The 22,377-nt window shown below is 38.7% G+C and overlaps 4 protein-coding genes across 6 annotated transcripts; 3 read left to right on the forward strand and 1 right to left on the reverse strand.

The window, feature by feature from the left end:
• Window positions 1-5,095: 5,095 nt before the first annotated feature.
• On the forward strand, window positions 5,096-8,235 carry LOC125195793 (bZIP transcription factor 17). The gene is made up of 2 exons (XM_048094030.1): window positions 5,096-7,021; window positions 7,631-8,235. The coding sequence occupies exons 1-2, from the start codon at window positions 5,149-5,151 to the stop codon at window positions 8,050-8,052; spliced, it is 2,295 nt and encodes a 764-aa protein (XP_047949987.1). The 5' UTR covers window positions 5,096-5,148; the 3' UTR covers window positions 8,053-8,235.
• A 1,478-nt stretch (window positions 8,236-9,713) lies between these two features.
• Window positions 9,714-10,688, forward strand: LOC125194649. The gene is made up of 2 exons (XM_048092896.1): window positions 9,714-10,220; window positions 10,275-10,688. Exons 1-2 carry the CDS (start codon window positions 9,714-9,716, stop codon window positions 10,686-10,688), a joined length of 921 nt encoding a protein of 306 aa, XP_047948853.1.
• Window positions 10,689-11,628: 940 nt separating this feature from the next.
• LOC125193728 (protein NRT1/ PTR FAMILY 3.1-like) lies at window positions 11,629-13,899 on the forward strand. 3 transcript variants are annotated; one of them, XM_048091593.1, is made up of 4 exons: window positions 11,629-11,830; window positions 11,995-12,212; window positions 12,294-12,850; window positions 12,927-13,899. In XM_048091593.1, exons 1-4 carry the CDS (start codon window positions 11,725-11,727, stop codon window positions 13,837-13,839), a joined length of 1,794 nt encoding a protein of 597 aa, XP_047947550.1. In that variant the 5' UTR covers window positions 11,629-11,724; the 3' UTR covers window positions 13,840-13,899. The 3 variants fall into 3 exon arrangements, with proteins under 3 accessions (XP_047947550.1, XP_047947551.1, XP_047947552.1); XM_048091594.1 differs by having other exon boundaries at window positions 11,723-11,830; window positions 12,063-12,212; XM_048091595.1 differs by having other exon boundaries at window positions 11,723-11,830; window positions 12,087-12,212.
• A 23-nt stretch (window positions 13,900-13,922) lies between these two features.
• On the reverse strand, window positions 13,923-15,618 carry LOC125193729 (cytochrome P450 94B3-like). Its single transcript, XM_048091596.1, has one exon. It carries the CDS (start codon window positions 15,548-15,550, stop codon window positions 14,039-14,041), a length of 1,512 nt encoding a protein of 503 aa, XP_047947553.1. The 5' UTR covers window positions 15,551-15,618; the 3' UTR covers window positions 13,923-14,038.
• Window positions 15,619-22,377: the final 6,759 nt, after the last annotated feature.

The raw sequence follows: 22,377 nt of genomic DNA on the forward strand, positions 1-22,377 counted from the left end.
ATATATATATATATATATATATATATCATAAATCGCCCAAACAATAATTATCTAATGATCATATCAATTATATCCATTGTGTAATTGAAGTTGATAATTCATAGTACTATAATTAAGAAGTTGCGCTTAGGGAACTTATCTCTTAATTGAATTAGTCGATCAAATAATGCTTTGCATTAATAGATATCTATTTTGCCATCTTGTTAATTTCAATGATATGGCAGCCTTAACGTTGTTGTATTAATTTTCCTTTTAGTAAGAAAAATAGTGCTACTAGTGACTAATCACATCTAAAATGAGTTGCCCCACTAGTTAAAATCATAGTACGTACAATGATAATAAAGAGTGGGAGTGACGATTGGAAAGAGTTCATGAGGTATTATCGCAATCCTAATTACGTAACCAAGTGTATTTGCATTCCTAAAATTTCATTTTCATGACAAAAAGTACCACAGATGAACCAAAAATTCGGGAAATTAAATATCATGATATTTAATCTGATTCATCCACATGATTATTTAAAATACTACCGCTCTATAGTTATAAATCACCAAAGATAGTGATCGTGAGTTCGATCACGAGTTCAATAAAGCAGTCGGTAAGGACCTGGTACAATAAAAAAAAAACCAACAACGAAGACAAATCCATACAAGTCCTAACCAAGTCAAGGGATATCCGATCAAACCAAAAACACTTGTGTGAACTAAAAAAATCAATCTACTTCACAAAGCAAACCAAAAAATTACAACAAACAAAAATCCCAACCAACAAACCAATCCGAGTGTAAGAACACATTCCCTAGGCGAAAAGAAAGAGGAACATATTCGTGAAGTCACGCTCATCATGCTAGCATCTAATCATCGACTGCAGATTGTAGGATAGATTTTGTGATTCCTTCTCCATCATCTTCTCACTTCAGTCAAATTCCTACCCATTTGTCCCAGCATATAAGAAAATTTGGCACACGAACCTTTAAGTTAATAACTTGAAGGCCCTAAAGTATGTTTTCAGGCAATATAACAATTTTGAATCAATGAAGTTTAACAAAATTATTTTTGAACTCTTCTCTACATAATTCTTACTCTTACTTTACACTTTCTCCACTTTAACTATTTTATATTATTTTTTCAAAACGAGTGCAAAAAAGAAGCGAATCGCTTATCTTGGGACGGAGGGAGTACACTAAGATGGACTAAACAAGAACGATGCTCATAGTCACAGATATCCTAAAATTTTCAGATGATGAACTTTACGTTTTTGAGGTGATTAATTACTCCCTCCGTCCCATAATAGATGGCACATTTGGGGATTGACACGGAATTTTAGGTGATGTTTTTTTTAGTGTTAGGTGGAGAGAGAAAATAATATATTTATATAAATGTGAGAAAGAGCTTTCCATTAAAGGAAATGTAACATCTTTTGTGAGACAAACTAAAAAGGAAAGTGTGACATCTATTATGGGATTAAGAGAGTAATACGCAATAACGTGGTTGTAATACTTTTGTACGAGTGTGGATACCTAATCACATTTGATCATATTATATTTTAACCAAATTTATAGATAACAGTTTGAACCTAGACCGTGTATGGATCTTATAATACTTCCTTCCTTCACGTGACCTAATTAGACATAAATGCTAATACTCCGAAAAACCAAAGTCTGGAAATGGTTGCTAAAGAGTTTCATGCTTAGCTAATGGTTATGCCGCGAATAGGATCCCATTTATTTTCAGCACGAGTTTTAAGAAATATTAAAAAAAGTCGGTAGAAGAAAGTTAGTGGAATATGGATCTCACTTGTATATAGTATTAATTTTAAATAATATGTGAGTGGATTAGGTTAATGGAATGTGTGACCTCTGCATTTATAGTAATTATGACCGGGAATCCTATTCGCGTACGGACCAAAATGTAAAAACGGAACTCATATGCACAGACGGGAGGAGGGAGGGAGTACAACATACTATAGAAAATACTTACAAAAATGGTGAATACTAGTTGAATTTTAGAAATTTGATCAGAGAAGTAAAGTGAGTGGGTTTAGCACTTAGGTCACCTACCGCTAACCACTAACGCAGCTTGTAAAATGGATCTGAATTCTACTAAAAAGAGTTGTCTACTTAAATGGATTCAAGTTTAAAGAGGATAAATGAAGATTCAAGTGTGCGGATTTCATCAAAAGAGGAAGGTGCATACTATTCAGTATTGAGTCTGAGCTGAACTAGGAGCATTAAAAACTTGTTAACGGTCGAACTATATAAGAAGGACCAGACCAATGCCGTCGAAAAATAAAAATTAAGTGCTCTTGTTTTTATTACTCCTTTCTTATTTCTAGAAATTGTGGATGAAATTGAAGTTAATAATGTGACGTCAAAAAAATAGAGCCGCGAATTATTGATTTTTGATGATTGTAGTTTTGCTTGTGATAAAAAAAAAAACAAAACCAACACCTCATCATATCTCACACGTTTAAGTAAGTAACGAGGAAGTTACGCAATACATGTGGCGCTCTTAAACCCTACCAACAACCCATGCCTTCTCTCTTTCCACCACCATCACACTTTCCAAAACGCTCCCCCACGCGCTCACGTTTTCTTCTTTGCCCCCAATTTCGTACGTCTCCGTCTACAAGTGATATTCTCATTTTCTTTTTCATTTTAGTCCACCAGTTCACTTTTATCATAAACAAATGATAGTAATAGAGTCCCACATTCCAATAACTCACCCACTCACATTTTATTTAAAAGTAATATATACAAGTGAGACTAATATTCCATCAACTTTTTTCTACCTACTTTTCTTAACATTTCTTAAAATCCTTGCCTCCAAGAGATGAGACTTCTAATGACGGACGGAGGTACAATGAAATATAATAACAAAACATATAATAATTACAATTATTATTAAGATCTATTACAGGAGGAATACAAAATACTAGTAATAAGTTGATCTTCAATCTTATCGTATACGTGAGTCGTGACTATATGATCATTCGAAAAATATGATACTAATATTGTCTATATTGTACACATTGGGTTTGTATTAGATAATTTAATTGATGTTATGTGTCATATGGCCTTTGAAAATGAAAATGGAACCAAATACCGTGGAATGTTTTTTAGCAGATAGGTTAGTTACAAAATTATCTAATTTATAAATGTAAATATGATATAAGTACTAGTTTTCTTTGAAATGTTTTTAGATAGTTAATATTGTGGTATGCTTTTGCGGGAATTACGATTTGCATGCGACGTGGTTGGTCAAGTTTGTCGCATCATTTTGAGAACAAAACGTTATGTAAAAATTCAGGCGATTGAATCATTGGTGGCAAATGAAATTCCGGGTCATTTATCTATAGAGTAAAAATTCTAAATTAGTGGACAAATTAAGTAAGAAAAAATACCACATAGATGAGTGATGTGTAATTAACTTCTGCTGTCATATGAATATTTCAATCGCCAGACTTTCTTTTGCAGAACATTTAATTATTCTAAAAAGAAAATGATAATCTCTAAATAATAATTATCTAGATATTAAGATATTTTTAAATAAATCCCATAAATGATAAAACAAAATTGAACATTTAGCATATAGTACTATTTTGTAGGTTGCGTTTATATTAGATATGACAATAATTATGCTTTCTTGCATTTTGATATATCTATCATATTTAATCTCTATATATTTATAATACATTTCCATTTTTAATAAAATGAATCTTATTATTTATTGATGATATTTTAACATCTTTTTATCGATCTCGATATCGATTTATATCTCTATCTTATTTTATTTTTCTCTATCTCGATTTATATCTCTCTTATTTTATATTTTTATATCTCTATCTCATTTAATTTTTCTCTATGATCTTGATCTTATTTTATTAATTTAAAAATGTTTACGTTACATTGTAAAATGTTAATTTTCATTTACAAAAGATGATACAATAAAACTGCGCAGTCATATATGAGATCCTACAAAAAAATAAGTTAGTAAATGGAGTATAAAAATTAATAATTAGCATTTAAATGTTATCAATAGCTTATAACTTACTACTATAATTTTATTAAAATATTTTAAAAATAATTCTTAAAGTTTTATGTGTATCACTATACTGAAGCTGTTAGCATCACTATTGAAATTAACTAAGGAATAATAAAATTCGTATGGATCATTATTAATTGTATCCCCAAATTAAACACCAAAGACCCAACTTAAGATGATGAATTACGTCTCAACGGACTAGGTCGGTTAACACAAGGGATTAATTTATGCATTAATGATCATTTATTATTTGCAATTGTTCGCAAGTAAAATAAATGAATACTTCCAATTGTTGTTTATGGAAAAATGAATTATCTTTTAATAGAAAAAGTTAATTACTAATGATTTCGCACCACAGCCTATAGATCACTATCACAATCTACAATCGATGAAATCAAATTAGCAAATTTAATATGGTCCGAATTTTCAACCACAGGTCAAAGGATACACAGTATTAGTAGATATACTCTCATTAAATGACTTTGAAGAAAAGGAATCTTATAATTTAAAGCAGGCAAAATTATTGTAGTAAAAACAAATGGTAGAGAAAAAAAGTCGTATAGATCATAAATTGTCTTAGTGAACCAGATTTTGTCAGAATATTACACAAAAAAAAAAAAAATCATAAATAGAGTTTATAAGAATCGTTAATTACCTTTTTAACAAAAGTATCACTAGTTTTTGACATATTCTCCATTGCGTGGTTTAAGGAAAAAATGATAAAAATAGCATGGTTGTTAAATTACAACGAATAATAGGCGTAAATCCCACTTAACATGGTCATAAAAAACGTAATTGAATTTTACCTTGGAATTAATTTGGGTAAATAATATCGTAAAAGGTATGAAAATTAAATTTTTAGGTATGCACACATAATTTTAAGTATGGTAAATCCTTTATCATAAATTAACTCATGAAATCTACTAGTATAATTATTTCAACATTCATTTACTTATTTGTGGAAAATGAGAGATGCGTGCAATTCACCGACCAACGAGCGCGTATGATATAAGTATAAGTCAGTCGTTAGGAGTTTAGAGTCTTCCCTTTCCTAAAACCTGCAAAATTTCCCCCATTTCTCCAATTTCGCACACACTCCGACGAAATGGCTGAAGCTACGGTGGTTGCCTTGGATATACCGACGGATCCTCCGCCGGAATTCGATGATTTCGTCTCTGGCCTGCAAATTGCGCCTCTAGCCGACGGTGTGTCTGGGGAAAACGATAGAGACGACGCTGTCGTGCTCGAGGATCTCGATTTCAATTTCTCCTTCGATGATCTCGGCCTTCCATCTGCCGAAGATCTCGATCACCTCCTTAATCCCGCGCAGATGCGCCAGTTTCATTCCCAATTCGGAGTGGATCCAAGTTTCGCCCAATTTGAGTCCAATTACGATCAAATGCATTATGTTTTCAAATCGTCGTCGTCGGAGCTGCGCCACATTTCCGGAGATGGGGATGTATCTGGCATTCGGAGCTGCGATGGATCGGGGCTTATGAATTCCGCTTCTCCAGATACAGAGTCGCATCAGATTTCTGGCTATCTCAACATGCCCTCGCCGGAATCGAACGGATCGAATCGCGGCGGCGCTGATAATTGCGATGGTGACGGGAAGGATTTGAATTGCCCCTCGCCGGACTCGCAGGGTTCCGGGAATTTTGAGTCACATGTGTCGGATGATTCAAATAATTGTGTCGTCAGATCGGTAATTTCTTCGCCTAATTCGAGTAATAGTTCGGTTAGAAATAGTGTTGTTGATGAGAAGATTAAGTTAGAGGAGCCGGCTAGTAAGATTAGCAGCATTTCTTTGCTGAAAAGGAAAAAAGAAGGTGAGGATTTGACGCATAGTGACTCAAGGATTAAGTTTAGGAAATCTAACTGTAATGCAGAGAATAACAATAGTAGCAATAGTAACGAGGGGTTGAGTGAGGAGGATGAGAGAAGAAAGGCAAGGTTGTTGAGGAATCGGGAGAGTGCTCAATTGTCTAGACAGAGGAAGAAACATTACGTAGAGGAGTTGGAAGACAAAGTGAGGAGCATGCATTCAACAATTCAAGATCTAAATTCGAAGATTTCGTACTTCATGGCAGAAAATGCTACTCTGAGGCAACAAATGGGTGGTGGCAGCGGCACCACCGCTCCCCCTGCTGTTGCTGCGCCTCCCCCTATGGCGGCTCCTCCTCCTGGGATGTACACACATCCAGCCATGATGTACCCATGGATGCCATATCCTCAACCTTATATGATGAAGTCGCAGGGCTCTCAAGTGCCCTTGGTACCAATCCCTAGGTTGAAACCGCAGCAGCCAGTGCAGGGATCAAAGACGAGCAAGAGGACGGAAAGCAAGAAGAACGATGGGCCTAAGACCAAGAAGGTTGCTGGTGTTAGTTTTCTTGGTTTGCTGTTTTTCATAATGTTGTTCGGAGGCTTGGCTCCAATGATTAATGTTCGATATGGAGGGGCTAGGGAAGCATTCGCCGGAGGAGAAAGTTATAAGGCAGGTGGGTTTAGTGAGAAACATAGTGGGAGAGTGTTGATGGTAAATGGTACTGAGTTTGATGAGAAAGATGGTGGTAGAAGAGAGTATAGTAGTAATAGTAGTGTACATTATGGTCAAAGAGGTCAGGGGAGTCCAGGGGATCCAAGTGCAGATGAATCTGTTCGCTTGAGAAATGGAAGTGAACCTCTTGCAGCATCGTTGTATGTTCCCAGGAACGATAAGCTTGTCAAGATTGACGGGAACTTAATCATCCATTCCATTTTGGCAAGTGAAAAAGCTATGGCATCTAACCAGCATGGAAGTGGTGAGACTGGTCTGGCAGTTCCAGATTTAGCTCCTGCAATTCCTGGTCAGGATGTTGGAAGAAATGGTGCTAGACATCCCCTTTTAAGAGCTCTTGGTGCGGCCGATCAGGATGGTACAAAGTCAACAGCAGCTGATGGCAGGCTTCAGCAGTGGTTCCGTGAAGGCCTGGCCGGTAATTATGACTCTTTATATGTGACTTTTTCAAAACTAATTTATGTTGTTGCTAAAATTGTCAAGAGCAGAATATTGTTGCAATCTTTCCTATTTATTGAATCTTGATGGTTGCCTGAATCTTTGAACAACTTCACTAATTTATGTTGTTGCTAAAATTGTCAAGAGCAAAATATAGTTGCAATCTTTCCCTTTTTATTTGAATTTTGATGGTTGCCTGAATTTTTGAACAACTTCCCAGCTCATGTTGTAGAACTACTTTTGTAGGTCCTATTGGACAATAGTTGTGTTCACAATATGGTTTGCATATGCTATTGTTCATGTCCATCCTGGTTTCTGTGCAAGACGGCAAGACCTTTGACTTTGTATTTGTAAAAAACTAAATGCTCTTTTGCATGTTTTTTTCATGTTCTCCTATATGTATGCTGTCTTGATTGCAAATCATTGCTTTTATCCTCTATGTTCTTCAATACTCCGTATTTGAAAACTTGAATCGCAAGTAAAGATATGACCATGCATTTTGAGGAACTTCTTAGTGAACTTACTCGTGAGCTCATGCTAATTGTCGTTATCCAGAAAGCATAATACTGTCCTTTGTTACTGTCCTTAGGGCCGATGTTGAATGCTGGTATGTGCACAGAAGTATTCCAGTTTGATGTGTCCGCTTCTTCTGCATCTGGAGCCATAGTACCAGCAAGTACTTCAAGAAACATATCTGAAGCAGAGAGCAAGAATTCCACGCACCCAAGCAAGGCAAGAAACAGGAGGATCCTCCATCCAATCCCATTTCACAACATCTCTGGACAACATACATCAGAGAAAGAGGACTTGAACATAAAGAAAAACTCATCTTCAATGGTGGTCTCTGTGCTCTTTGATCCGAGAGAGGTATCCGATGCTGAGGTGGATGGCGTGATGGGGACGAAGTCCCTGTCACGAATCTTTGTTGTTGTACTAATGGACAGCGTCAGGTACGTCACTTACTCATGCATGCTTCCGTTCAAGGCTGCCCCTCATCTTGTAACTGCGTGAAAAATACGAGGATATCACCAGTTTTGTAGATAGTGTAAGGCGCAACCTTGGTTAGAGAGAAGATCACTATATAACTTTGTTAACTGCTTATGTAAGTGGAACTTTGGAGATTGAGAAGAGGTAGACTGATGTTTGGTGATGTACCATGGATCTTATACTAATATACGTGCAAGTTCCTTTTAATTTGATGGTGTCTGTCATCTCTTGTTACCTTCTCTTAATTTTTTTCATATTTGGGCTTATAATAATTAGCATTTGTCCAGAAATGTTAAATATGGAAATGGAAGAACAAACTTGTTAATTTATTGAGTCGGTGACCATGATATGAATCGCCCTTGTTTTCTCCCTTAATTTCTGCACATCATGACTTATACTCCAATTCATAGTCAAGTTTTAGGAGGAGATTTTTTTTTTCTGTGGAGAAAGAAGAGTCAATGTATGTTGAAAATCAGCCCCACAGATTTTGGCGGAAAGAAGAAGATGGAAGTGGTGGGGATAGAGATGACTATCTGTGAGCACAGACACGTTTCATTTTTTAGTTTATGCGGTGATGATTAGGAGAAGGCAGTTTTGTTGTTATGCAGTTATGAGTCTTGAAACAGATCAATTCCTATTCAATCAGTAGACGCATTTTACGTAAGCCAAGATGTCACAAAATTAGCACCTTCTTCCTCAAAATTACTATATCGCCCCTGCTTTTTATACCACCCTAGACAGGCAAAGAGATTAGTAGATTGCAATTGCATTGAATCGAAACATGAACTGCATCAAGAAAATGCTTTCCCAAAATATGAACATCGGAAGCTTGTAATTTCAAATTCCAATCATAGTAATATACTCCCTCTGTCCCACCACTCCTTTCTAGGCACGATTTTAAAAAGTGTTTGTAATAAAGAGGAAATAGAGTACTCTTTCCGTCCCGCTTTAGCAGTCTCATTGACTTTTCCGACCTCTTTTTATAAAAATAATAAAAAATAGTTAAAGTGGAGAAATGATAAAGTAAGAGAGACAATAATGTAGATAAGACTATTCTCTATATTATTCTCTCTCTTAATTTACCATCTCTCGTCTTTAACTATTTTTTATCATTTTTACAAAAGAGGATAGAAAAGTCAATGGGACTGCTAAAGCGGGACGGAGGGAGTATAAAAGAACTTTTGCAAAAAAAATTACTGTACTACATCAATTTAGTTGTTATGAACCCTAAAATGAATAAAGTTGATATGGACTCAGAGTTAAGAGTTTCCCTAGACGAGCTCTGGATTTAACTTATTTGGTATTGAATATCTATCTTGAGTCTTAAGAGCATGAATAACGCATAGGGGCCGGGCCGCAACTCGCGAGTCCCGGGCCGTGTTCAGCGTTGGATGGTGTTGCGGCTCGGCCCGGGCCGGTCCCGAGGACGCAGTTGCGTCCCGGGGCCTCTCCCTCCGTCACGTCCCGGCCGGCGTTATCCATGCCCGGGCCGCATCGGTTGCGGCCCGTCCCGGCGTTAATTGTGTTCGGGCCGGGCCGCAAGTCCCCACCGAATTTTTTTTTTTTTTTTTTTTTTTTTTTTGGTTTTCTATTTATACACTATATTTGCTCATTTTTTGTAACTCTTTCACACAAACTCTCACTTCTCTCTCAATCCTCTAGCATTTCAAGACTTCTTGAGTTCTATGGATTGGTTTAACAGCGACCAACGCCAAATGGACGATTTCGTGAACTCCCAGAACTGGCAAGTGCCACCGACACCCGATCCAGATGCAACACCTAGTCCCGGGCCGCCTACCAATGTAGACATGGAATCGCCGGTTAGCACTGATGAGTACGATATCAGCGATATGGAGCCAGCTCCACGGAGGGGCAAGGGCAAGGTTGCCGATGAGGATGGGCCGAAGAAGTACAGTCCGCAGGAGACAATGTGGCTGGCCAAGAACTACGTCGACGTTTCCGAGGACGCTGTGATCGGCAACCAGCAAAGCGGCAAAGCGTTCTGGCAGCGGATTGCGGATAAGTACAACGCTGGTCGACCCGAAGGCTCGTTCGAGCGTACCTACGTGAAGCTACGCAAGCATTGGGGTCGGGTGCAGAAGGAGATTAACAAGTGGAATGGCAAGTGGACTAACGTAGTCCGGATGTGGCCGAGCGGGCACAACGAGATGGACCTTGTGGACAAGGCCAAGGCAGATTTCTTCGCTGACGGGAAGAAGCACTTCAACTAATTCGACGTTTGGAAGCTTGTCGAAAAGAGCCCGAAGTACACTGGTGGGGCTGAAGCGGCGGCGAAGAGAACCAAAGTCGCCGCCGGACACTACACTTCAAGCGAAGGAGGTCCGCCAATCGACCTCAACGTGACAGACGATGACTTCTTCCTCTCATCTCCTGGTACTGAAAGCCGTCCGATGGGCACAAAGGCGGCAAAGAGGAAAGCAAAGGGGAAGGCAACTGCGAGCTACTCCGCTATGCCGCCGCCGCCACCCAATCCTTCCTTGGACAAGATATCAGACTTTATGTCGGATATGAGTATTACGTTGCGTATGGGCCAGCTGACGGAGTTGACATCGAGGGATACCTCGAGAATGTCGGAGTACGAGCTCGAATTGCACCGTGAGATGATCGAATACCTTCGCGCACAAATGAAGAAAAAGTAGTTCATTTTTCTAGGATTTGTAATTTTCTTGTTTCTAGGTTTGGTAATTTTCTTTCTCTAGGATTGGTAAATTTTTTTTTCTAGGATTTGTAATTTTCTTTTCTTATTTTCTGACTGAACAATAAATTTTCCCGGTTTTAATTGTTCAACGTATTCTATTTTACGATTAAAATATGTTGTGAATAGTGCAGATGAATAGTTGTGGCCTGAGTTGTGGCCCGAGTTGTGGCCTGCGGTATTAATGGAGTTGTGGCCTGGAACCCCTAATTTGAGGGAATGATGACGTAGAGGGGACTTGCGGCCCAAATCCGGGCCAGGGTTCTTCATGCTCTAAGAAATCAGTCAGTTTTTGGACTGTAAAATAAGCACGTGGTAGTAATTATTCCCTCCGTCCCACCACATGAGTCACATTTTATCTTTTGCGATCCGTCCTACAAAATGAGTTACAGTATATTTCATTTTCACCACAAATGGTAAGTAGGTTCTACATTCTATTAACTCATTTTACTCGCATTCTATTATAAAACTAATAAAAAAATAGATCACATATTCCACTAACTTTTTTAATCCATTATTGTTTTCGTTTTTTAAAATTCGTGCCTATACTAAATATGAATCCTATTGTAGAACGGAGGAATTATTAGTTATAACTTATAAGATCGAGGTAACAGTATGAACTATAGTAGCTATCCATTGGAAATTTAATTAAAAAATTCACCGTGAATTAATGAGCTATTGATAGACACAATCCTACCTATTCATTATTGCAATCATGAAAAAAGCTGTGAGCTCGATCTGGAAAAGCAAACGTCACCACCTTATGTTTGTCACTACATTTGTAGAAGTATTCATATAAAGACAAGCTTGGCATGAGAGTACACCTAGTATTTTATTAGAGGTAGGCTTATCACATGCCCACCACTTCTGTCCCTACCAATCACTACTTTCTGTTCACATGTAATTCTTCCAAAATATGCCCACATTCTGGTTATAAATACTTCTCACCGTTTGTAGGCTTAAGCTCATAGTTGTTGGAGATGGAGAAGTTTGAGGTGGAGAAGCACAAAAATGAAGACAGCCCAGATTTCAATGGCAAGAAGAAGAAGCAGCTCGGAGGCATTAGGACAATGCCATTCATCCTAGGTGAGATTGCTTTGTGTAATTAACACTACTACTTAATAGGAATGTTAGTTTTTCAATCAAAAGGGTGGTCTTTGCTAGTAATATATCTTCACAAATTTACTAGTAGTAATAACAAGTTGATAGATGCAAAAGAAAGTAACAAAATGCATCTTGTGTTGGTACAGCAAATGAAATATGTGACAAATTTGCTGCTGCTGGCTTTCATGCCAATATGATCACTTACCTAACTCAGGTGCTCAACCTGCCTCTTGTCAAGGCTTCCAACACCCTCACCAATTTCAGCGGCACGTCGAGCTTCACGCCCCTCGTGGGCGCTTTCATAGCCGACTCCTTCGCAGGCCGCTTTTGGACCATCATCGTCGGCTCCATCATCTACTTGCTGGTCTGCTCTGCCTTCAATCAATCACAAAAAAGCATACTATTCTGATTCAAAACTAACCCTTTTTTTGTGTGTGTGTGATAGGGAATGGTTGCAATTACAGTATCAGCAGTGATGCCTCAGCTCAGACCACCACCATGTCCAAGCCAGGAGAATTGCCAGGAAGCCTCAAGCAAACAGCTCTCGATCCTCTACCTCGCGCTACTCCTAACATCGCTAGGGACGGGTGGCATTAGGCCGTGTGTGATGACATTTGCAGCAGATCAGCTGGAGATGAGCAAAGAGAAAACAGAGTCTAGAAGCTGGAACTTCTTCAACTGGTACTATTTCTGCATGGCAACGGCCTCTCTGCTCGCTGCAACAGTCGTCGTCTACATCCAAGAACACGTCAGCTGGGGCTGGGGGCTCGGAATCCCAACAGCAGCAATGGCAATATCCCTCATAGCATTCCTATTAGGCTCCTCAATGTACAGGAAAATCAAGCCAGGAGGGAGCCCCTATGTCCGAGTGGTACAAGTCATCACAGCAGCCATCAAGAAACGACGCGTCCCTGTCCCTCCCCCAACCACCCTCTACGAGAACAGACACCTCGACGCTCCCATCTCCACCGATGGGAGGCTCCTCCACTCCAATCAACTCAAGTAAGACCTCAAACACTCAAGTTTTTTCCACAATGTGTGATTGTTATATTAACTAACACATTTGATCATTCCGAAGATGGCTAGATCGCGCGGCCGTAGTGGTGGGATCAGAATCAGAATCAACATCAAAACCAAACCTATGGAGGCTAGCAACAGTCCACAGAGTTGAAGAGGTGAAAAGCATGATCAGGCTCCTCCCAATCTGGGGTGCAGGGATACTACACGTGGCCTCGCATTCCCATCTTGGAAGCTTCACAATCGTGCAAGCTCGAAGCATGAACCGCCATCTGTCACCCTCATTCGAAATCCCACCAGCAAGCATGTCCATCTTCAGCACCCTCACAGTCCTCTCCTGCCTCCCCCTCTACGAGCGCCTCTTTGTGCCCCTGGCCCGACGTTTCACAGCCAACCCCACCGGCCTAACCTGCCTGCAGCGGATGGGGGTGGGCTTCGGGATCAACATCCTCGCCACCATCGTCTCTGCACTGATAGAAATGAAGAGAAAAGCAGCAGCAGCAGATCACAACCTCTTAGACAAACCAACTGCAATAATCCCCATCACAGTTTTCTGGCTAGTCCCGCAGTATTGCCTGCACGGATTGGCCGAGGTGTTCATGTCCGTTGCCCACATGGAGTTTCTCTACGACCAGTCACCCGAGAGCATGAGGAGCTCTGCAGCAGCCCTGTTTTGGATCGCCATCGCGATCGGGAGCTACACGGGCACCCTCATGGTGTCGCTGGTGCACAAATACACCGCGGAATCGGGGAACTGGCTGCCTGATAGGAATCTCAACCGTGGGAAGCTAGACTACTATTACTGGCTTGCCACCGGAATTCAAGTCATAAACATCATATACTTTGTAACATGTGCTTACTTCTATAAGTATAAACCCTTGCAACAGCTCACTGATGAAGGGCAACAACTAGATGTTGAATCTGCTGATGATAACAAGCCATTCCCAACTCCAACTCCTCCTAGCCATGTTTAACAATGCATATTCATCCCAATTGATACAAATAAATACAAAATTGTCTTGTGATTTGATGTAGATGGTGTAATGGAACTCATGAGTCGACCCAATATTGTTATATTCGAATCAATTTATGATTATATATATACAGAAATACAAGTAGTATGGCTAATTATTTTGTATTTCAAACTAAACAATGCATAAGAATTGCTGATAATTAAGGAAGTCTGTGGTTAATCTTGGCTTGCAATCCGCCATTCATCTTGAGCGTCAAAGAGAGCAAATACTGAGGGGAACAAGTCCCCTTCTCCAACAACACTCTTATTTGAAACCTCTCCAAAACAGAAGCAGCAATGGATTTCATCTGAATGTAGGCCAATTCTCTGCCGAGGCATATTCTCGGGCCCCCGTGAAACACCGGGTACTTAAACGGGCTTTCCTGCTTGCAAACTCCGTTTTCCATCCACCGCTCCGGCCGATACTCCAAACAATCCTTCCCCCAAATGCTCTCCATTCTCCCCATCGCATAAGCCGAATACGACATGAACCAATCCTTCCCGATCAACGTCCCGTCCGGCAATACGTCCTCGTTTTTGCAGTTCCTCGTGTCGATCGGCACCGGCGGGTACAGCCTCATCGACTCCGATATCGCCGCCTGCAGATAATGCATCCGCCGCAGCTCCTCGTAGCTGTACACGTCTCCGATCGATTTCCCGCTCTCGCGGCGGATGCTCTCCAATTCGTTCAGAATCTTCGCCTCCACGTCTGGCCGCGACGACAGCAGCCAGAAGAGCCATGACAGAGCCGCTGAAGTCGTGTCGCGGCCGGCGAGGATGAAGCTTATCACGACGTCTCGCAGAAACTCGCCGGAGATGTTGTCGCTCTTGTCTATGAATCTCGATAGCAGGTCTTCGTCTTCGATTTTCTCCTCGTTTCTCTTTTTAATCCTCGCTTCGATTATTTGATCGGCGAATTCGTGCACTGTTGCGATTGCTTCTCGCAGCTTCTTCTCCGATCCGAGATTGAGGAATTTTTTGATTAGGTAGGATCGCGGCACGGCGTAGAGGAATCTGCCGGAGCTGAGATTCGCGGCGGTCTCGAACGCGCGCATGAATTCGGCGCCGGCGGTGGCGTCTCCGCCGAGGCAGGCGGGATCGGTGTTGAAGGCGAGCTTGCAGACGTTATCGAAGGCGAATCGCTCGAGAACGTCTTGCAAATCTATCGTCGCGTTAGTTTCGGCGGCGGATTTGAGGATTGGAATGAGGCGATTGTGGAGCTCGGCGGCGACGTTGTCCATGGCGAAGTTGCGGAGGGATTTGGTGTTGAATTCGTAGCTGGCGGTCTTGCGCTGCATTATCCAGAGGTGGTCGTCGGCGTTGAAGATGCCGGCGCCGAGGAAGTCCTGGAGGAGGGAGATGAAGCGGGGGCCTTTTGGATAGTTGTCGAAGTTGGTTCTGAGCATGTGCTCGACGATTTGGGGGTTGGCGGTGATGACGCCGTGGACCTTGCCAGGGCGGCGGAAGACGGAGGTGTTGGTGGGGCAGCGGGCTAGGGTTTCGGCGTTCCAGTCGTAGAAGCGGTGGCGGTTGAGGATGAAATCCGGGAGGGTTCCGACGAGGGGGTAGAGCTTGTAGCCGTGAGGGGCGGTTTTGTTGGATTTGCGACGGAGGAAGAGGTGGAGAGAAAGGAGAGAGAGGAGAAGGATGGGTAGAAGAGAGATGATCGCCATTGTTGGTTTTTAGTTGCAGAGTTTTTGGGTAAGATAGAGAGGGTTTAGGGATATAGTGGTGTTGGTTGGATGTGGTATAATTTCAAAATAAATAAATTATCTTCATCTCATTATTTCCCTAATCTATTTTTGCAAAGTTTTAAATTTGTGTATATTTGATTTGGAGTAAAAGTCAAATAAAATAATTGAGTAAAGTCAGGCTAGATTTTTTAGATCAAGGTTTGTGATTTTGTGAACCAATTAATTTTATTAAATTTCCTATTTAAAATATTCATTGCATATAATAAATGTATATTAATTAGATAAATGAATATGGTCATTTGGATATTTCTTAAAATAAAGCACATTGAATATTTGATTACATGCATTTGACGTAATAAGAAAATTAAATGTGTAATAAATACTACTACCTCCGTCCACGAAAATTTATTCCATTTTTTCATTTCCGTACGTCCCCCAAAATTTGTCCCATTTCACTTTTACCATTTTTGGTAGTGGACTCCATATTCCATTAACTCATTCCTACTAACAATTTATTACTCCCTCCGTCCGCGAATAGGAGTCCCAATTGAGTTGGGTGTGAGTTTTAAGAAAAGTTTGAGTGTAATAATTTAAGTGTGTGATAGTGGAATGTGGGACCCATTTATATTATTATTTGCAATCAAAGTGGATTAAAATTAATTGCAGCTTCTAAATTAAGGGAAAAGTGGGGTCATTTTTTATACTCCCAAGATAAAATGTCTAACCGGAACTCCTAATGGCGGACGGATGAAAATGGCCAACCGGGGCTCCTATTCGCGGACGGAGGAGAATAAAACTAATACTTTAAAAGTAGATCCCACAATCCACTAACTTTTTCAACTCATTTTCCATTACATTTCTTAAAACTCGTGTCCGGTCAAACCGGGACGAATTTTCGTGGACGGAGGTAATATGATTTAAAATAAGAAATTTTGTGAGAGAAATTGTAAAAGAATTAATTCTAAATAAGGTTATCGGTCTCTAAAATTACTATAGACTTTGGCTTCATTTGATATTTTCCATGAACTTAAAAATTGGTCGGAAAAATCAAGAACTTAGAACACATGCAATGGGCAAGCAAAAATGGTTCGGTCTCGTCTAGCCAAGATGAGACGGTGGCGAAACCCCATTGCGGGTGGCTCATTGCACGAAGGTTCTCAGTGTGGCGGTGTGGGGAGGTGGGGAGCGAGACTGCGCACCACCCCCACGTGGTGCGCTGCTACTAGGGGGTAATGCCCATTCGCGGCCCTGCGAGGGTGTGACGTTATCAGCGGCGGATCCAGGTGGGGTCGAGCGGGGTCAGCCGACCCCACCATCGGACACGGAGTGTCGCCGGAAAGTTCATTTCATCAGGCTCCGACCCTACGGCGTTTGCGTCCCGTCCCCGCCTCACGCAGTGTGAGATGAGACTGAGCAGAGATAAAAGAAGGAAGTGAGCAAGAGAGAGTCCGGAATCTCCCATCATATCACGGCAGGGGAGGCGCTATCGAGAATGAAGAAGGAAAGAAGGAAAGGAAGTACAATGCATCAAAAAAGATACTCGATGCCTGCACAATTTGTGAAAGATTAAATATCTTAGCTTATAATTGTAAAATGGGTTTTGAGTTTTATTTTCTCTATTTATTTGTATTAATTCTCATAAGTCCATTAAAAACATATTCTATTCTAATAATTTTCATTAGTGTTAAATGGAGTATATTTTTTTATAGATCAATAAATAAACTTATCTAAAATAAACAACATCTACATAGGAAATATTTCATAATTTCTTCAAATTTTAGTTTTATAATTTAAATTTCCAACCTTATCATTCATATATATTCCAATAGTATTTTTTATTTTTAAAAATTTGGGATGCTACAGAAAAGGTATACTCTTTTAGTCTCACCATAAGGGTTGTGTATTTCTTTTTGGGACGTCCTAATAAATTCAAGTCACTTTTTTAGTAAAATATAACACAATTACTCTATCGTACTTTATTATCTATTTGTTTTTTGTTTCATCACATATTTTATTTTTTCTCCATTTAACTCTCTATATATCATTTTACTTTAATTCCATTAAAAAAAACGTTTCACTTATAGCGGGACGAAGGAAGTATGATGTTTTTAGAATATCAATACTCATATAAATTATTTAAATTGAAATATATATTTATAAAAAAATTAATTGAAAATAATTATTTTAATTATTTATTATCTAATTCGACCCCACGATATTTAGTTTCTGGATACCATTGCAAACTATTAATTAGAAAATATAAAAAATTTGTGTGAGAAATTATAAAGAATTAAAATTCTAAGTAAGGCGGCCTAGAATCATAGACTTTTTGTATTTTCCATATACTCCCTATATCCAAGGTAGTTGATGCACTTTTTTTGGGCATGAGATTTAAGATATGTGGAGTAGAATTTAGAGTAGAGAGTGTAAAGTAAGAGATGAGAATGAGAGAAATATAGTATGAGAGAGGATTAAGTTTTTGCCAAAAAAAAAATGACCCAACTATCTTGTAACAATCCAAAAAGGAATACGACTCAACTATGTTAGAACGGATGGAGCGTATAAAATTTGATCAGAAAGAATCATGAACTTATTGCTTGTAGTGAATTTCCCATTAATAGGGTAAAAGCATCGTGGAAAATTCACTGCAAAACATTAAGTTTATAATTTATGCAACAAATTTTAAAGTTTTTGGAAAGTACTAAATTTCAGTTAAAGTTTGTGATTTTAAAGACTAAGTATCCATAACTAACTAATTTGATATAAGAACTACAATTTGGTAAGTATTTATTAAAAAAACCTATTGATGTTAAGTTCTTGTAGCAATAAGGTGATGCGGTCACCCTGGCCGTCCCCACACCCCGGCCTGACAGTTTGTGAGAGGGTTCAATCAGGGTACACAGCAGCCCGTTAGAGAGGAGGCCTTCAACCCACTGTCCTGACAGGAGCCCATCTCCCAAGGCCTCACACTTGTGCCTGAGAGATGGAAGCTCCCACACGCCAGTAGTGGGATTCGAACCTAGCTCCTTGTAGCAATATCTGCTCCCCCAGAACCAACTGCGCTAAGCCCCTGCGGGCACTATTGATGTTAAGTTCTAACAATATTGAATGCAGTGTAGTTAATATGATATGAGTATACAAATTTGATTTATTATCAGTATTCAAGATAGAATCTGCATAGAAGGTAATTTTATTTTTTTTATATCTAAAATTATACATCTACACATAGGGATGTGTTATATATATAGCTAACAAACCCTTAAATTATTGATCATTAAATTTCTTAATTCCTATGGATTGGATGGATGTGATTTAAATTACCCGAGCTACATTATTTTACTCATAATATACACTATATAGGTAGAATTGTAAAAACGGTACTTATTATATTGAATCTGTTTTAAAACACTAGGTCAAATAATTCCACAGGATATTATGAGAGACGATGCACATACTACTCTCTCTCTCTCATTCCACTCTCTTTCATCTCTCACATCTCCCTCACTTGTAATGACCTGAATACACTATACATGTATATATACTATAGAACAATCAATTTATTTTTCTATATATGTATGTATAGAGTAGTGATATAGGGCAAGTACTCCTTAAGTATATAACTAGAGAACAAATTTCAACCACAAGATTAAGAAATCAAGGGCTGAAATTCAGCTTAGGATTTCAAAATTGATATAGAAAATTACTTCACTATACACAAGAATTGGTTCACTATAAGTAGGCAGGGGTAAAATAGTCATTTAACAAACAAAGCTGGGTAAAACATGAATTTCTCTCATTTAGATAATTTTTCTTCAGCCCGTCATCTCTTCTACTCAAATTCTCCATCGATTCTCCTCTTCCGCTCGAATTCTTCATCGATTCTCTACCGGTTTTCCTTTTCTGCTCGAATTCTCTACCAATTCTCACTCATAAACAATGATTCTCTACCGTCGTCGTCGCCTTCTTCAGCGGGCCTAAAATTCATTTGATTCACTCCGTCGTCACTTCCATTGGTTGCTCATTCTGTCGTCGCCTCCTCGGGTTGCTCATTTTGTCGCCGCCTTCGATTCAACATACCTAATGCCTTCAATTCATAAACGTAAGTTCGTCCGCTCATCTATTCAAGGAACGATTCATTTAACCGATTTTCTTTGCATTTCACTTTAACGATGGAGTCATGTTATGCTTATAGTGATGTAGTTAGTTAACAATGGAGTCGCACTATGACTATTCATTTCAGTTTACAATGAACTAGAATGTAGAAATGTAAGTTTACTCTTTTGACATATGAGTAAAGTATATTAACTCTACATAGAATCATATTATGATTATAGTGATGTATATAATACTTATAGTGAACTATACTATTGTGCTTACAGTGATTGTACGGTTTTGGTCTTACACTCACTATTTTGCCTTTGAGTGAAGTAATTTATGGTTGTAGTGATGTATATGTTGTTTACCGTGATGTATATGCAATTTATCGTGAAGTATACGATGCTTAGAGTGAAGTATTCCATGCCTAGAGTGAAGTGTTTGTGATCCATGCTTAGAGTGCACTATTTTATCATTTCAGTGAAGTAAAACGTGTTTAGAGTGAAGTATTCCATGCTTAGAGTGAAGTGTTTATGATCCATGTTTATAATGCACTATTTTTTCATCTCAGTGAAGTAAAATGTGCTTAGATTGAAGTATTCCATGGTTAGAGTGAAGTGTTTGTGATGCATGCTTAGAGTACACTGTTTTTTCATTTCATTGAAGCAAAACGTGCTTAGAGTGAAGTATTCCATGGTTAGAGTGAAATGTTGTGATCCATGCTTATAATACACTATTTTTTCATCTAAATGAAGTAAAATGTGCTTAGAGTGAAGTATTCCATAGTTAGAGTGAAGTGTTTATGATCCATTCTTATAGTGCACTGCTTTTCATTTCAGTGAAGTAAAACGTGCTTAGAGTGAAGTATTCCGTGCTTAGAGTGAAGTGTTTGTGATGCATGCTTATAGTGCACTATTTTATCATTTCAGTGAAGTAAAATGTGCTTATAGTGAAGTATTCTATGCAGAGAGTGAAGTGTTTGTGATCCATGCTTATAGTGCACTATTTTATCATTTCAGTGAATTAAAACGTGCTTAGAGTGAAGTATTCCGTGCTTAGAGTGAAGTGTTTGTGATGCATGCTTATAGTGCACTATTTTATCATTTCAGTGAAGTAAAATGTGCTTATAGTGAAGTATTCCATGCATAGAGTGAAGTGTTTGTGATCCATGCTTATAGTGCACTATTTTATCATTTCAGTAAAGTAAAACGTGTTTAGAGTGAAGTATTTCATGCATAGAGTGAAGTGTTTGTGATCCATTCTTATAGTGCACGGTTTTTTCATCTCAGTGAAGTAAAATGTGTTTAGAGTGAAGTATTCCATGCTTAGAGTAAAATTTTTATGATCCATGCTTATAATGCACTATTCTTTCATCTCAGTGAAGTAAAATGTGCTTAGATTGAAGTATTCCATGGTTAGAGTGAAGTGTTTGTGATGCATGCTTAGAGTGCACCCTTTTTTCATTTTATTGAAGTAAAACGTGCTTAGAATGAATTATTCCATGGTTAGAGTGAAATGTTTGTGATCCATGCTTATAAAACACTATTTTTTCATCTCAATGAAGTAAAATGTGCTTAGAGTGAAGTATTTCATAGTTAGAGTGAAGTGTTTATGATCCATTCTTATAGTGCACTGCTTTTCATTTCATGAAGTAAAACGTGCTTAGAGTAAAGTATTCCGTGCTTAGAGTGAAGTGTTTGTGATGCATGCTTATAGTGCACTATTTTATCATTTCAGTGAAGTAAAATGTGCTTGTAGTGAAGTATTCCATGCATAGAGTGAAGTGTTTGTGATCCATGTTTATAGTGCACTATTTTATCATTTCAGTGAAGTAAAACTTGCTTAGAGTGAAGTATTCTATGCATAGAGTGAAGTGTTTGTGATTCATTCTTATAGTGCACCGCTTTTCATTTCAGTGAAGTAAAACATGCTTAGAGTGAAGTGTTTGTGATCCATGCTTATAGTGCACTATTTTATCATTTCAATGAAGTAAAACGTGCGTAGAGTGAAGTATTTTATGCTTAGAGTGAAGTGTTTGTGATCTATGCTTATAGTGCACTATTTTATCATTATAGTGAAGTAAAATGTGCATAGAGTGAAGTATTCCATGCATAAATTGAAGTGTTTTGTGATCCATTTCAGTGAAGTAAAATGCTAAGAGTGTATAGACCTTAGAGTGAAGTATATGATGACTGTTACTATGGTGAGCGGGAACAAGATTGGAAATGTATTGGCTAAAAGAAGCAGCAAGGGAATACTCCAAAGTCTAAGAGCAAAGTATTGCAGAGCGTTAATGTTGTCGGAAACAAACCATGAATCATTGAATAACTTGGCAACAACATCAAAGCATTATCAAGAATGTAGCAACAACATGGAGATAGATGTGGAAAAATGATTGTAAGCTTCAAGCGTTCATGACAATTTGTATGAAACTGATATAGTTCATAATATTTGTCATTTAGTTCAATATAAAGCTCATTCGTTTCAATTAAATTCAATATTATGTTGACTATTTACTTTACTGCAGAGCATATTTGCTTCACTATATAGCAGTTTTACATCATTGTACACAAGAGTTACTACACTATATAATATTTCAACTTCACTATAAGTATATGTTCACAATAAATGAACCAAAACATGTAATTGAAATAAAAATCACTGAAAAGTGTACTAAAAATGAGTCATAAGTGCTCTACAAAGCGAACTAT

The sequence above is a fragment of the Salvia hispanica genome, chromosome 6 (assembly GCF_023119035.1).
Source record: "Salvia hispanica cultivar TCC Black 2014 chromosome 6, UniMelb_Shisp_WGS_1.0, whole genome shotgun sequence".
In the NCBI taxonomy this organism is placed as follows: Eukaryota; Viridiplantae; Streptophyta; class Magnoliopsida; order Lamiales; family Lamiaceae; genus Salvia; species Salvia hispanica.